Source organism: Halichoerus grypus, chromosome 4, assembly GCF_964656455.1.
Source record: "Halichoerus grypus chromosome 4, mHalGry1.hap1.1, whole genome shotgun sequence".
NCBI classification, from domain to species: Eukaryota; Metazoa; Chordata; class Mammalia; order Carnivora; family Phocidae; genus Halichoerus; species Halichoerus grypus.
The window spans coordinates 72614130-72629927 of NC_135715.1; the positions used below are offsets into that span (position 1 = coordinate 72614130).

The following is a 15798-nucleotide window of genomic DNA, read 5'->3' on the forward strand; positions in this document are numbered from 1 at the left end:
TTGATTTTTAACCACTTATTTAAGTAAAATAAAGATGTCCGTGTGGGTTCGCTGAATCTTTGCAGACACCATACTGTGTCACCAGCACCCTGCTCAAGAACCGAGAACTTTGCCAGCACTCTAGCAACCCCTTTTTGCCCCCCTCTGTTACTGCCCTCCACTAGTCTGACTTCTACCACAGATTCTTTGGTTTGACAGTTTTGAGTCTTAGATGTAAAAGCTTTTTAAAAAATTAATTGCCTTAATTTAACTTAAATCCCAAATGTGAGTGAACTCGGAGATGCAGCCTGAAGCTAGGGTCCTCATTTATGTCCTGCGAGAGGCAAGAGTTTTTTTTGGGGGAAGAAAATAACCGACTAGCAGTGACAGTTGTTTGGGGCGTTAGTCGTTCTGGCCAGGAGCTTCAGAGAGGGCAGGCACCGGCTCATCTCTTAGGGCTCGGCTCGTCACCTCTCGGGTTGGTCAAAAACGTTGTCATCAAAGTAATGGCTTCCCTTTTCTTTTCTCTTTGGTATAGAAGCAGCTTCTTGATGCCCCCCCCCACCCCGCAAATGCATACACACTACTACTCAGTCTCCAAGCCCAGATTCCCACCAAGATAACTCTTCCCCCCCACCTCTTTTGCAAGTCTCTTGATTTCATTCTTTGAACCTGTGATTGGAGGTTAAAGTGCACCAGGTTGGAAGGAGGAAGCTCTTAACAATAAAGGTTTGAATATTTAGCTGTGATCGGGTCTCTGGAGCTCCCCCCCCCTTATCTTTTAAAATGCAAATCGTGTTTCGGGGGGTTGTGCGCCGGGTGCGCGCTGCGCCTCGACGTCTCCAGCCATTGGTGTCTGTGTCATTACTAATAGAGTCTTGTAAACACTCGTTAATCACGAAAGGCCGCTGGCCTGGGGCTCCGCACTCCAGCCTGTGGCGGGTCTTCCCCGCCTCTGCAGCCCAGTGGGAAGGAGGTGGGAGGAAAGAAGGAAGAAAGGGAGGAGGGAGGAGGCAGGCCAGAGGGAGGGACCGCCTCAGAGGCAGAAGCGCCGCGAGGAGCCAGCGGAGCTCCGCGGGCTGGGGCGCAGCCAGCCGCCCTTCTCCGCGCCCCCTCGCCCCTTCCCCTTCGCGCCCTCCGGCAGCCTCCAGCGTCGGTCCCCAGGCAGCATGGTGAGGTTTGCTGTCGGGCCCTCGCCACCATGTACGTGAGCTACCTCCTGGACAAGGACGTGAGCATGTACCCCAGCTCCGTGCGCCACTCTGGCGGCCTCAACCTGGCCCCGCAGAACTTCGTCAGTCCCCCGCAGTACCCGGACTACGGCGGCTACCATGTGGCGGCTGCGGCCGCCGCGGCCGCGAACTTGGACAGCGCGCAGTCCCCGGGGCCGTCCTGGCCCGCCGCGTACGGGGCCCCGCTCAGAGAGGACTGGAACGGCTACGCGCCGGGGGGAGCCGCGGCCGCCGCCAACGCCGTCGCCCACGGCCTCAACGGGGGCTCCCCGGCCGCCGCCATGGGCTACAGCAGCCCGGCCGACTACCACCCGCACCACCACCCGCACCACCACCCGCACCACCCGGCCGCCGCGCCTTCCTGTGCCTCGGGGTTGCTGCAGACACTCAACCCCGGCCCTCCCGGGCCCGCCGTCACGGCCGCCGCCGAGCAGCTGTCCCCCGGCGGCCAGCGGCGGAACCTGTGCGAGTGGATGCGGAAGCCCGCGCAGCCGTCCCTCGGAAGCCAAGGTAGGCGCTGGCGGCGCCCCGCAGGACCGGGCTGCCGGGCGGGCCGCGTGTCCCGGGCGGACGGAGGCGTCCAGAGCTGTCCAGGAGCTCCGCGCCAGGAGGGCCGGCCCGGGAGACCAATTCAGGGGGCCTCGACCGCGGGGCTTCTCTCCTGGCGCCTGGGCTGGCTGGGGGGCCGGGGGGGAGTGAATATTTTGGTTTCCCAGCCCGTGTTCGGCTTAGGGCAGAGGAGCACCTTCCTCTTTCAGGGGTCCTTCATTCGTACGGTCCCAACACTCTCGGGACACTCCCAGGAATGTCGGCGTAGCACGGCTGTGCAGGAGCGCCGCCTCCCCACTTGCTGCCGCTCGCGCTCGCTGCGCAGCTTCGAGCCGCGGGGCAGAGGAGCCTCGCACTCGACCGGGCCGGGCTTTAGAGCATTTCTTTCCACGCCATTGAGCCACTCAAGAAGAATGGTGGCCTGGGGGACCAGGAGGGCTGCGAGGCTGTGCGTGGAACCAGATTCGGCCATTCGGGCCAATTCAAGGGATCTCAAGAGCTATGGCGAGTAGGGAGACCGAGCAAAGCTGCAGTTGCGGGAAAGGTCCCAGGAACCAAGGGGAAAGGAGCGCGCCCCCTCATTGAACCTTTGATTTGCAAAGGAGTTAGTTCAATCAAAAGCTGGAGGGCTAGGAGCAAGAAGTCGTGGGGGTCCTCCTGTGTCTGCGGAGGGGGAAGGGGAGGAATCCTTGGTGAGGATTCAGCCACTGCTCCAGACAGGGATCATTTCTCCCCACCCTTCCTTTCCAGGGTCTCAGGGGTCTGTGTGTGTGTGTGTGCGCGTGTGTGTGTGTGTGTGTGCACGCACACCTACGTTCAAGAAGCTTGCTCAGGAGATGTCCCTGCAGACATCCTAGGCTTGCCGGATTGTGGGGGCTCATTAGTTCTGGGTCTGCCCCTTCTGGTATCGGGATGTGTGTGAAAGTGGGAAGGAAGTGCGAATAGGTGTGGTGGGAGAGTCCTGTTGGCGTCCCCTTTGCACTCCTCGAAGTCTTCCTAGCCCTCTGCACTTCCGCTTTTTTCTCTTCCCTTCTTTCTGGCCCAGCCCGGCCCGCATACAGGTTATGGCCACTTTGCAGAGGTTTATAGCCAATTACAGCCGTATAAATCAGAGAAGTCCTTGGGGGCTGTCTCTGGGCATCGGTATTTGCGTCACTGGGCACATGCCGGGTGGGAAATGCGGCCGCCCAGGGAGAAGGCCACAGGGCCAGCCTCGGAGCCTCGGCTAGGTCCCTTCCCCAAGAGGAGGCGCCCTCGTCTGAACAGAGCGCCGTCTCAGAGAAGGCTCTCTCTTAGGGAGCCTGCCTGGGGCGCAACTGGCAGCGACCGGGGGCCCTAAGGGAGACCTTTGGTGTGTCCCGGGAGAGTGGCCGCCGGGCCTGGGCCGGGGAGGGGGAGAGGGAGGGGAGCCACAGGAGCCCAGGCCGCGGGGTCAGCAGATGAGAGGCCGCTGTGATGTCCCGCGCCGAGGTGGTAAGGCCGCAGTCGGCGCCGGGCGCCCTTGTGATGTTAATGTCGGGAGGCCGCGGCCCGCGGGCCAGAGCCCGACTCCTCTGCGGAGCATCATCTGTCAAGGGGCTAGGGGGTTGGTCCTCGGCCCGGCTCGCTTTGATATACACCTTCCCAGCCCTGCCATTGTCTCTTTTAGGGCCCGGAAAGAGGGTGGTGACTTTCGCAGTCAATAATGAATTCTCACAAGTCCCTCTCATCTCTCCCCTCCTCCAGCCCCCTCCTCGGTTCCCAGGGGGTGCGGGGCGCCTCCAAAGCCCTTGGGGCGCGGGCCGCAGCGCGCTCAAGGGTCCTGGTCACCGCGTTCCCGGCCCATCCGGGGTACTGAAAGGAGGGCGCTGGATCAAGAGCCGCTCCCAAGCACCCCAGGGCGAGCACCGCTACTGGGATGTTCAGCTCCGAGAGCTTTTTTGGCGCCCTGCTCCGCAGCCCTGGAGGTGCGCGTTAGGCTCCCACCTGGCAGCAGGGTCAGCGACGCCTGATACTACCTGCGTGACCTAGTCTGATTCTCAGTTTTCTCATCTGTAAAACCGGGCGACTACCGCTGGCCGCCTCGAGTGGGTTTGAGGCGGGCAACGCGTGTGAACGCGCCCTCCACTTGGAAAGCTCTCAGAACGTGTTAGTTCCCTTCACTTTCCTAGCGGGCGTTGGGTCGGGGCCGCTGCGCCCATTCAAATGCGCCTGCCGGGCCGTGTTTATGTTAATGCGCCTGGCGGGGAGGGGGATGAAAGCCGGGACCGCCATTTGCTCAGTAGTGGTAATTCAAACAGAATGCGGTTGTTATTAAGGCATTGAAAGGGCTTTTCTTTGATAAGATCGCCTTGTCCTGCATTGTTTGCGGCTGTGTTCCCCTTTCAGCGGCTCGGGGGAGCTCCCTCTGATCCGGCCTGTATCTTCCCAGGGCGCTTTTGTTGTGGTTTGCAAAGGGTTCTACCTGAACAAAGTCGGCCTGCGGGGCATTAAACACCTCCAAGAAACTCCCAGACCCTTTAGATCTTCCTGTAGGACTGGGCACCGGGCGGCTGAACCTGTTCGGCTGCAGGAAGACCTGGACCTGGGGCCGCAAGGAGGGAAGAGCTCCCGGCCAGGGCCCTGCCAAGGGTTGACCCAGGACAGACCCGGGGCAGACGCCAGGCTCGGGCCTGCTCCAACCACAACGGCACTATTTGTCAAAGCCCTTCAGTAAAACAATCCATCTGAGGTTTAATATGTTGACTCAATCCAATGAGCATAGATCACTGGTCTGGATAGCTCTGGCAGAGTTTGTAGCAGAAATAAATGGGGGATTAAAAAAGAAAAACTGCTAAATGCCAGATCAGATTCAGCCAGGTATACAATGTTGCCAGCGGGAGGGTTTTTCTGCCTGCCAGACCCCAGCTCAGAATTCCACCAGATGGGCCAAGATTCTGGTGACTTGAGGGAACCTGTCAGCTCCTGCACCCCCTTTTCCACTTTTAATAAAGCAAACAGAAAGTAACACCACCATCCCACACATTGTCACCAGCACATACCCACAACCCCAGCTGTTTTTAGGGTGGTCTTCCATCTCTGGCCGGCCTGAAAATCTGAATACTCCCAGCACTCTGGAGATTCCGTCCTGCCCCCTTGCCCTTTGGGCCTAGCCTGCTGCAGTACTATATTTGGTTTCCAGAAGGGTGGTTGGGTTCTGTTATCATGTGCCTATGCGGTTTTAGTTTTTCTTCATTTTTAAAAACCACTTAACCCCAAGGTTAGTTTAGTTGTCTTGGATAGCCTCGCACCCTCCCCTCAGGACCCCCTGGGGGGTCTTGTCAGACCTGGCAGGAACCAGCCAAACCCTGGCCCCCTGGGGTGATGGAGGAAGAGAAATGGCCCTTGGGTTAGGGAGGTTTGTCATTACCCATGACTGATGGGCCGCCTTGCAGTTCTCAGCCTAACTTCTCCTTCCTCCACAGTGAAAACCAGGACGAAAGACAAATACCGAGTGGTGTACACGGATCACCAGCGGCTGGAGCTGGAGAAGGAGTTTCACTACAGTCGTTACATCACCATCCGGAGGAAAGCCGAGCTGGCCGCCACACTGGGGCTCTCCGAGAGGCAGGTGGGAACCACCTTGCTCCCTCCAGGGCCTGGTCACTGGCTGGGGGTCACGGGGGGGGGGGGTTCCTCTGGCAGAGTTAGAAGCTGGGCCCCAGAATCCACCCAGTTCTGTGGGCAGATTAAAGTAGGAGGATAGAGGGGCACCCGGCTGGCTCAGAGCATGCAATTCTTGATCTCACAGTTGTTGAGTTCAAGCCCCACGTTGGGTGTAGACCTTACTTAAAGTAAGTAAGTAAATAAATAAATAAATAAATCCGGAGGATAGAGAGTATTTCCTTCTGAATGCTTTTAGAAAAGTTTCCTTCCACCTCTAGTTGTCTTTTTTGGATGTTAATTTTTTTTTTTTTTTTCCTATTCTCCGGGACCTGGAAGGTGCAAGAAAAAAACTGAGTAGTAGTTTAATCCACAATTCTGTTTCGGTGAAAGAAGACTTAAAGACCTATTTTCTTTGTGCCCAACACCATACCTGGGGAAAAATTAATATAAGACCCTAATCCCTGCCCATAAAAACGAGAGTGAGGTTTGACTCATGAACACTCTATATGGTCTAGAAAAAAAACAGGCCAAATCCACCACTGGGAAGCCCCACATTAAATCTCATTCTCAGGGGACGCCTGGGTGGCACAGTCGGTTAAGCATCTGGCTCTTGGTTTCGGCTCAGGTCGTGATATCAGGGTTGTGGGATAGAGCCCAGCGCGGAGTCCGCTTGGGACTCTCTCTCCCTCCCCCTGTGCCCCTCCTCCCCCCCCCCACACACACGTGCACGCACGCCCTCCCTCTCTCTTTCTCAAATAAATGGATAAATCTCTCTTTTTTAATCTCGTTCGCAGCTTTAAGGTGAGGAGTATTACATTTCCGTTTAGCTTTGAGAGGCCCAAGGTTGTCATTTTGAAGTATATCCATGCTGGTCTTCTCTTGCTTGTTGTAGAAAAGGCTCTGCAGTTTCTGTTTTCCCAGGTTCTGAGACTCTGAACTCTGGCAGTAAAGCTGTAGATAAAGGCTGCTCTGGAAGGAAACGTGGCGAACGAGGAGGGAGGAAGGCGCTTCTCTGCCGAGGCCGTCGTGGGCTCAGGGGAGGGCTGCGGCGCTGGGCTGTCCTGGGGCTCTCGGATGGAAGGCTGGGAGAACGCCTGGGGATCCTGGAGTCCGAGAGGGCACTTCTTCAGTTGGAGAGGGACGTACTGCTGCTGGTGCTGAGGGCCATTCCTTTTCCCGCCTGCATCGGCTCCTTCACCACCCACTGTTTTTCTCCGCTTTCCATTTCTAGGTTAAAATCTGGTTTCAGAATCGCAGAGCCAAGGAGAGGAAAATCAACAAGAAGAAGCTGCAGCAGCCGCCGCCGCCACCGCAAGCCCCGCCGCCTGCCCCGCCGCCTCCCCAGCCGCAGCCGGGCCCTCTGAGAAGCGTCCCGGAGCCCCTGAGCCCCGTGTCTGCCCTGCCAGGCTCGGTGCCGGGCTCCGTCCCTGGGGTCCTGGGCCCGGCGGCGGGGGTGTTAAACCCCACTGTCACCCAGTGACCTATAGTGGCCGGCAGCAGCGGAGCGGTTCCGGGCTGAGCCACGAGGCGCAGAGACTCGGCTAGCATCCTCAGGAGAGAGCCGCTCCCCTCCCATGCACAAGTGCACGCCCGCTCACCGAGCTCTCAGAGGAAAAATGGGGGCCGGGAGTAAAGACAAGTGGGGTCGGAGGCCTCAGGGAAGACATTCTCCCAGATTTGGACTTCTTCTGGTCCGACCTTCTGCCAGCCAGGAGATGCGCTGTGACAACCGGGGCTTCGCTTAGTACTGGCGGGAGCATTGCCTGGACCCGCTAACCAGACCAGGCTTTCAGCCCCGTGCTCCCCAGCTCTCGGCCTCCAGAATCTGCGGGACAGGACGCATCTCTGGTCGAAGCTGAGGGGACAGAGGGACTCGGGGGAACGCCAGTGCTTGAAGCCAAGATGGCTACTGCCTACTCACTGCCATTCAAGGGCCGGCTGGTCCCTCCTGCCTCAAGGGCAGGCAAGATTTAACTGCAAAAGTCAGAGGCAGCTAAGATAGAAACCTGGACCTGCCAGAGACTGCAGAACCCCCAGGTCTTTGTCTTTCTTCTCTCCCCTTCCCAGACCAGGAAAGGCTTGGCTGGTGTTCTGTGCGGTGTATGGTGTGAGGGGCGTGGTTATTGGACTCCAGGCCTGACAAGAGGGCCCGGGACAGGGCCTTGTTTAGAAAGCCTGTCACCAGAGCTTCTCTGGGCTGAATGTATGTCGGTGCTGTAAATGCCAGAGCCAACCTGGACTTCCTGTCATTTTCACAATCTTGGGGCTGATGAAAAAGGGGAGTTTTTGTTGTTGTTGCTGCTGTTTGGGTTGTTGGTCTGTGTAACATCCAAGCCAGCATTTAAAAAGCCTTCTGGATCCATGGGGAGAGAAGTGATATGGTGAAGGGAAGTGGGGGGTATTTGAACACAGTTGAAGTTTTTCTAAAAAGAAAAAAAGAGAGAGAGAGATAAATGAGCTTTCCAGATTTCAGATTCTGTATTTATCGTCTTCAGATTTTATCCGGAATTATTATTTTTTTTAAAGAAATGAAATATCTTGTCTACTTGCAAGCTAGTATTAGAAAAATCAGGGAGGGGGTGGAGAAGCTTATCTGGACAACCTCATTTTACCCCAGAGCGTCAGAAGCCGGAGGGAGCAGGTTCTGAGACCTTCCCTGCCCCCAAGCCTGAGCCCAACCTTGGATTGTGGAATGTGTGGTTCTCCTGGGGGTGCCTTTGGGCAAAATGCACATCTGAATGGTCAGCTGCTTCCAAGCTGCCGAGAATTATGGGGGTGGGGTGGGGGTGAGAGAGTCCCCTCGTAGCATCTCATCAAATCCACACTGATGCAGCTGCAGACATTCCCCTTCATCAGGGATTCCCTTCACCCTAAGGATGTCCCATAGCCCAGCTGGTTAAACATAAGCATTCAGTAAAAATGTTCTATTTTCTGTTCTCTCAAGGGAACATTTCCAGGAATACAGTCTTCTGTGAATCACCCGGCATTTCTGTGAGCCCTTGTCTGTCTCCACTCCTTGCGCTGTGTTTTGAAACTCCCTCCCTTGGCCCACACCCCCAACTCCACAAAGAATTCAAGAACCATTATAAGGGGACCCTTTTAGAGGCGGGTGCTTGTTATCTGGCCGACCCACGGGGCACCGGGCTGCTGCCCTTGAGGTTCTGGGTCCTGGAAGCCGCCGAGCTGGGCGCTCTGCGCAGGCAGGGCCTGGGGAAGAGGGCTTTGCTCTCCATTTCGGTCATCCCACAAGCACCTTCGAGCCCTAATCATTGCCCCAGAAGAGGGAGGAGGTGGCCCGAGGGCTGGGGAGGAAGAGAAGAGCAGCGAGACCTAAATACCGCCTGCAGCATCTCCCCGGTTCTGCGGCCCTTCCGGGTGGCATTCCGCTCCGGGATTGAGAAAGGGGCTCTGGTGGCCGGGCCCGCGGGCTCCCGGCTCAGAGCTGGACGGAGAGTGCCTGGCCCGCCTCTCGGGCTTGGGTGGGGTGGGGGGGTCCGCCGAGCAGGGGGTGGCGTTCCAGGCCAGGCTGTCCGCCCCCCCACCCTCCCTCCGGCCTCCGTGCCCCCTGGGGAGGCCGGCGCTGGGAGGAGAGCTAGGACCCGCACCCGGCCGCGCCCACACGTCCGCCCCCAGCCGCCGCCGCGGTTGCTATGCGTTGCTGTGAAACGCCTGTCAATAAACCCTGTTTGGACAGTGGAGCGAGAGCACAAGGGTTGTTTGCTTAGTGGTTAGAGGTTCAAAAGTCAGCATTGTCCCGCTGCAAGCGATTACAAGTTCTTCCCCTCGCCGGGTCCAGCCCCCTTGCACTGACGCCCGCCGCGGGCCGGCGCCCCGCGCGTCCGGGGCGAGGAGGGGCGCTCGGCTGCTCTCTGAAATGCAGGTCCGGGGCTGGTCTCCCGGGTCTTGGAGGGGGCGAGCAAAGAGGGGCCTCGCTGGCAAGCGAGGCCACCGCGCTTGCGACGCCAAGACTCGCCCCTGGAGCAAACCCGAGGCAACACGGGGACTTGGCGCGAGTGGGCAGTGCCGCCCGAGGAGGCGTAGGGAGGTCGGCGCTGGGACGCCCTGATCTATTTTTGATAGGATGACTTCGCTGCTCCCAGGGCCTCCAGCTCTGGGACCGGGATGACTAGCCCTCCCTCGCCATTCCTTGGCCCTCCCGGCGCCCTCCGGGAGCTCCGGCCGCCAGGGGGCGCGCGCGCTCTGGGAAGAGCCGGGTAGGAGCCCGCGCTCCCCTCGGACTCTAGAGCGGACCGGAAAGGGACCTAGTTCTGACCCAGCTGGAAGGTTGCAAGCTCTAGCGCCTCTCCCACCGCGGCTGCTCCCAAACTGGGGCACGGCGAGATTTCCCCACTGCGGTCGTGGGGCGGCTGAAACGAAGTTCAAGCTAGTCAGGCGCAGGAGATTCTTGGATCTGCTGAGTGTTTAAGAAAAACGCATTTGGCTGAGGGGAGCTATTGGCCATTCTAAAAGGGCCTTCTTGCACAAGATGTCTCTTTTTAAAAAAATTACAGTAATATGGGTACGATATGAATATATAGGAAAACAGTGAACTTAGGATAAAGATGGGGAAGAATGTACCTTTATTGTGGAACTCATGTCAAAAAAGGCATATATAGGGAAGCCTGGCTGGCTCAGTCCGAAAAGCGTTCTACTCTTGATCTCAGGGTCATGAGTTCAAGCTCCATGTTGGGCGGGGTTAAAAATAAGAAAAAAATATCAAAAAAGGTTTTTTTTAATGGCATATATGGGTAGAAGGCAGCCTGAGTCTTTTTTCTTCTGTGAACAATTCATGGCTTTATCATATTCATCCAATAAAGTTAGCAAGATGGGCTGCTAATGAGAGCCATAAAAGTTTCAACTTCTTTTTAGCTTCACTTCTTTCTGATGATATCTGTAAGAGGCCTACACCAGTCAAGAAAACTAATCTTAAATAGAAATCTTAATATATAAACAGCAGTATTCTTGCTGTTGTTATTCACAGCCACTCAGGAAAAAATAAGAGAAGGCAACAAAGTAGAAATAAAAAAACTTCAGTTACATGGGGCGCCTGCTGGTTGGGTCTGTAGAGCATGCAACTCTTGATCTCTGGGTGGTGAGTAAAAGCCCTAAGTTGGGCTTACTTAAAAAGAAATCTGTAGAAGATTCAAGGGGCATTATTTGCACTTTGTTTTAGAGACAGCCTGCTATTTACTGGTTTAATGACCTTGGGGAGATCCCTGCCACTAATAGGGGAATCAAATAAGGTAAAGTAAGGGAATGCAATTTACAACATACACTTAGGATTAATCCCCAATAAAGACAAGAACTACTGCTGCTTTTGATCATGAACCATCTTTTGCCAAGTGTGCAAGAATCCTTATAAAGAACCTTTGAGCAAGGATAATTTCTCAAGTCACCTCTGAAGTTTTTCTAATTCATTGAGTTTTTCTTACTTTGTCAAGTAGTCCCCAGTTCGTTGTCTCTTGATTTCCACTGCCCAGGCATCTGCATAAAATCTCAAGTGGCAAAGCACTAACATTCCAGGCATGAAGATGAGTCACTGATGTGCATAGTTGACTTGTCTTTTCACCTACCATTAAAGATATCCCCAGACACTTGTAGTAGTATTTGGGAGATTCATATTAGTTGAGGATGTAGTTAGGAACTTCCTTATAATGATCAGGACACTTTCAACCCAAGGGGGCAGAGAGGCAAGTACTCTAACTAGATGGCATTGAAAGTTTCTTTATTTTGAAGCAATTTCCATTCCAACACCTCAGTGTCAATTCTGTACTCTTCCGGGAGCACCCCAAAAAGCTGCTGTGGATTTAATTCTTTAATGCCGATTCATCCCTTGAGATCATTTCAAGCATTTTACTCTAGTCCCCATGATTTTCCCTGACATTGAATAAAACTACAGCAACAGATCTTGTGTTAAATTAGTTTTGTGCTTTGGAGGATAAGAAACACACTCATATCTAATAATGTAGATAAACTTGTAAATATTTAAAATTAACATTTATTTTCTTAAATTACATTGAGACCATACAAACTTCTAACCTCTATAATTATTTTTTAAAAATTTTATTAACCCCCATAATTCTTACATTTAGTTTTATTTTCCTTTTCCTTTTTCCTTTCACCTCCTCCTCTTTTTCTACAAGTGGATGACTATAATTTTAGGAAACCAAGCAGGCTTTATTGGTAACCGTGGGATTGGCTTAGTGATACTGGGCCAAAACAATCACTAAATGTCTTATTAGCTACAAACCAGAGGGAATATATACTTCTTATATCATTACTTTCTTGAAGATTATGAAATAAGACGTAAAATAAAACCAAACCTCTCAAATGCCAAATAAAGTAGAATCTTCCAGCTCTAGAGATTATACCAACATTTACCTTGACATTCTTCTTGGAAGAGTCAGTCTTGGAAGAATCAATTTAGAGAGCGTGAGGGCAAGCACATGGATGACCTTTTGGCTCCTATGTCTCTAGTACCCAAACATTACATTCATTTCAACAACAGTTTTTCCATATTGGAATTTGTCATTAACCTCAGTGGATAGTGATAATATAATGATAAAATTAAATGACCCGTGGCTCTTTTTTTTTTCTGCAGGATCCTGGCGATTCTGTGCTAGAGTTCTAATCCATAAACCAGAACACAACAAGTTTTCATCCATGAAGAATTCCCTGAGGTTAAATGATAACCAAACAGTCTCTTCACACATACACATTTACGTAAAAAATAATATTCAGGTCATGTATCAGGTTTTTGTGCCCAACATTGTATTGGAAAATAGGAGCCCAGGCATTTTATGCATTTTAATATTTGTGTTTTGATTTCTAGGAAAGGAATTCTTTTCTAATTGTTTATGTGTTATCAGAACTTTCAAGATTGATAGTTTGCTATTATAAAGCTTTGTATCCTTAGTATGACAATAATAGGTTTCATACAAGTGTTAGTTGATAAATTCCTCTCCAACCTCAGGAAAGCAAACAATGAAAAACAATGCAGGAGCTAGTCATTGTAGTACAAATATACAATGGCTTGTTGGGTGGCACTTACATAATTTTAATTTATGGACGATTAGTAGAATGAGTGACAAAGATTAAATACCTAAACCACACATTAAGCGTTGTTAAAAATGACCTGGGCAGCCTCTGTCTTTTACTCCTGAAAGACACTTAATGCATTGTTCTTTCACTCTGTGCATCTAATGGATTAAAAACAAAAAACACAACAAAACTGGGCAGAACTAGATTCTATTTTCAGTCCCCCCTCCTGTTTTCTAGGTAGAATTATGTGAGTTGCTAGAAACAAGTAGAAGAGTGACAAAATTAAGCAAGACTCAGAGACCACTTCCCAATAAATAGTAATATAGAAGCGCTAGGAGGAACAAGAAGAAAGACTGTGTCTGGAATCCACATATATAAAATAAAAACTTATTTTTCCCCCTCAAACCACTTTCATGACAATAATGCAAATTTCAGAATCCAAAATCCTCTGATTCTTTTCATTTGTCCCTGTTATAATTTTCATCCTATCTACGAATTTGACATAACCACCTGCTAGTGATGTATTGTTACACACACTAGACACTGATTCAGAATGACATTCTTGATCATGATCTTAAGTCCACAGAAAGCCAACAAGCAACATTTATTTCTCATTTCTAGGGTTAGAGTCTCGAAATGTACATCCAGTGTTTTAACTGCTACTCTCGGGTAGACCCTTGGCCAGAACTAGAACTAAAAGGTCAAATGACCAAATGAATTAAATGACCGTGCCATCTGAAGCTGTTCCGTGAGTAATTTTTTCGATGGACTCGGGATTCCTGCATGAAGCTGGGCGTTACTTTCGCAAATCTGAAGTCAGACCCCACCAACAGGAAGCAAGCTGTTTCCTTAGCGAGAACTTTTGTTATTTATTTATTTATTTATTTATTTATTTAAATTTTATTAGGTTATGTTAGTCACCATACAATACATCATTCGTTTTTGATGTGGTGATCCACGATCCATTGTTTGCATATAACACCCAGTGCTCCGTGCAGTACGTGCCCTCCTTAATACCCATCACCCGGCTAACGCATCCCCCCACCCCCCTTGAGAACTTTTACTTTCTTTAAACTTTTAGTTTATTCCCAGCTCACACGTCTACCTCAGAGAAACCTTCTGGATTTGAGTCTTTGAATGTTTTAGACAGAAAAAGGGAAGAAGACTTTGCTCATGCCCAAACAGAGAAACGGTTGTCCAAAATAGGCTAGGGGGAAGCATTTGGACTGGTGTCACGGCCTCTGTGCGCGGCCCCAGGTACTAGGAAAGGCAGTGGTGGCTCTGGTGGGGGCGGCCTCACCCCTTCCCGTGCGGGCTGGACGCACGCACCCGCATTCGCTCCTGCCGCACTGGGGTTCAGGCTCCCGGACCGTCCCCAGGGCCCCCGGGAGCCACAGCCCTAGCGCCACGTGCCTCCTCGAGCTCTCAGCGCGCGTCGGGGCGCAGGTGGCGCGTCTTTCCCGCCTTCCGACGCCGCGGCCCGCGCCTCGCCTGGAAGACGCGAAGGCCGCTCTCGGGTCTGTCGGGGTCAGACCGCCCGCTCGCTCTCGCTGGGTCCCCGCCGCCGTCAGCGGGGGGTGTCCCGGCAGAGTTCCCGGCTTCCCCCGCCATCCCCCTCCCCGGTGCGGGGTGCGCGCCGGCCAGGTGCCAGCCCGGCCGGAAGCCCAGGGGACACCTCCCCGCAGCGCCCCGCCGGCGTCTGCGCCCCTCCGGAAGCCGCGCTTCAAGACCGCAGGCACTTTCTTTTCATTCTTTGGGACAGCTTGGTTTCAGCAGTTGCTTTGTGCTTGCGAGTTCCACGTCCGGCGATTTTTCAAAGGCGCGCAGCGCTTTGGCGGGGGCGCTGCCGGGACCCCCGCCGGGAGGCCAAGAGCCGCTTTCCGCGGCGGAGCTGAGCCGCCCGGGCGGCGGCCAGGCGGGAGCGATGTTATTTTGAAAGGGAGGACAGGAGTGTTGGTGTGCTCGGCCCCAGTCCGAGCGTCCCGGCCCGCCGCTAAGCCCGCGCCTCCCGCGCGTCTCCGCCTGCGTCGCGGCCGAGCTGGCGCCAAGTCCCCGGCAGGCGGCGCTGCTGCCCCGGCTGAGCCAGCGGAACCGACCCGGGAGCGGGGACGGGCGGGGTGGGGAGCTAGAGGGCTGAGCAGGGCGGGCGGCGGCGGGCGGCTCGCTTGAGCCACCTCTGGAGCGGCCCTTCCCGCCCCTTGGGCTGCTTTTCGCGCCTCCCGGCAGGGGGCACGAGGCCCAGGGTCCGTCGCCGCGGGTGTCGCCTCGAGCAGCGAGTGCGAACGCACTTGCACCTTTCCCCCTTTGCTGGCTGCGCTCTTGCACTTTCGCCCCCTCAGCTTCTTCTCCTCAACAGCCACCCAAGTGCGGTCCGCGACCTGGGGAGAGCCCCCCCCTCCCCCTGGCCCCCGCCCCGAACCCGGTTGCAGCGCAGGGGTTCCCGCCGCACTCGCGGCTCATCTCCGCGGGGAAAAGTCTCCCTGGTTTGCCCCTCACCAGACTCCAAAGATTTCCCATTTTAAATCATTAGTGGCGGTTTGAGGGCTGATCCCCAGCCTGGGCCCACTTTGGGAAGTGTGGGGGAGGGGTGGAGGCGGAATCACTCTTAATCTCGTCTCACAGCTAAATAATTTACTCGAGGTTTTCTCTTGCTGCCAATTCCCTTCCCTGCACCACTGCCCTTGACTTCCTGCTTTGTGAAGCCCCGGGGAGAGAAAGGCCGAGTCTTCATAAAAGTTAATATTAATAGTGGTGGAGGCGCCATGCCTGTGTGTGCTTCTCCAACACCTCACCTTCCCCTCCCCTCCCCAGCCCAGCCCCCTTCCTCTGGCGCTTCTTTTAGGGACTCGCACTTTGGGGGTATGTTTCGTAAATAAGGACACTTGGGCCACGTCCTTTGCAAACCACATCCTCCTGCAGCTCAAGTGGCAAAGGTCGAGCGTGCACACAGTAGCTGCCCCACAGGAGCAGCGCCGGCCCGCCGCGGCTCGGGCTCTAAAGCACAGAGTTTAGAGATAAGCGGGCTGGAGAGTCAGCGGCTTTGACGGGAGAGATACCTGCAGGAAGGGAACGGGCAGAGCAAACTAAGTGGAGGTGGGAGTGGGAGGGTGGGGAGAGCAAAATTTGCTGGTTATGGGGAAGTGTTCAACACACGCTTAAAAAAACAAAAAAGGCAACAAACCAATATTGTAAAAAGAATACCTAATAGGGTCAAGGACACCTTTTCCTAACATGTGGTCAAACGATTCAAGCATGCTGTCTTTCTCATAGCAAAGTCTCGTTTGGTTCAGGCTTTTATTAATGCAAGCAAAGGGCTTGCACGAACAATTCCTTTCAATAAATGTAAACAGTGCAGAAGTAGGAAAAAAATTAA

The 15798-nt window shown here is 53.8% G+C and overlaps 1 protein-coding gene across 2 annotated transcripts; it reads left to right on the forward strand.

Moving 5' to 3' along the window:
* Positions 1-1180: 1180 nt before the first annotated feature.
* CDX2 (caudal type homeobox 2) lies at positions 1181-7083 on the forward strand. Of its 2 annotated transcripts, none has more exons than XM_036077045.2 (3): positions 1181-1721; positions 5204-5349; positions 6616-7083. In XM_036077045.2, the coding sequence occupies exons 1-3, from the start codon at positions 1181-1183 to the stop codon at positions 6862-6864; spliced, it is 936 nt and encodes a 311-aa protein (XP_035932938.1). In that variant the 3' UTR covers positions 6865-7083. The 2 variants fall into 2 exon arrangements, with proteins under 2 accessions (XP_035932938.1, XP_077926095.1); XM_078069969.1 differs by having other exon boundaries at positions 5204-5345; positions 6616-6797.
* The last annotated feature ends 8715 nt before the right edge of the window (positions 7084-15798 follow it).

Bases quoted from the DNA above. Each gene is read 5' to 3' on its own strand.
- CDX2 (XM_036077045.2), top strand. From the start codon at position 1,181: ATGTACGTGAGCTACCTCCTGGACAAGGACGTGAGCATGTACCCCAGC. The intron at 1,722-5,203 runs GTAGGCGCTGGC...CTTCCTCCACAG, and splicing joins GCCGTCCCTCGGAAGCCAAG to TGAAAACCAGGACGAAAGAC. The intron at 5,350-6,615 runs GTGGGAACCACC...TTCCATTTCTAG, and splicing joins TGGGGCTCTCCGAGAGGCAG to GTTAAAATCTGGTTTCAGAA.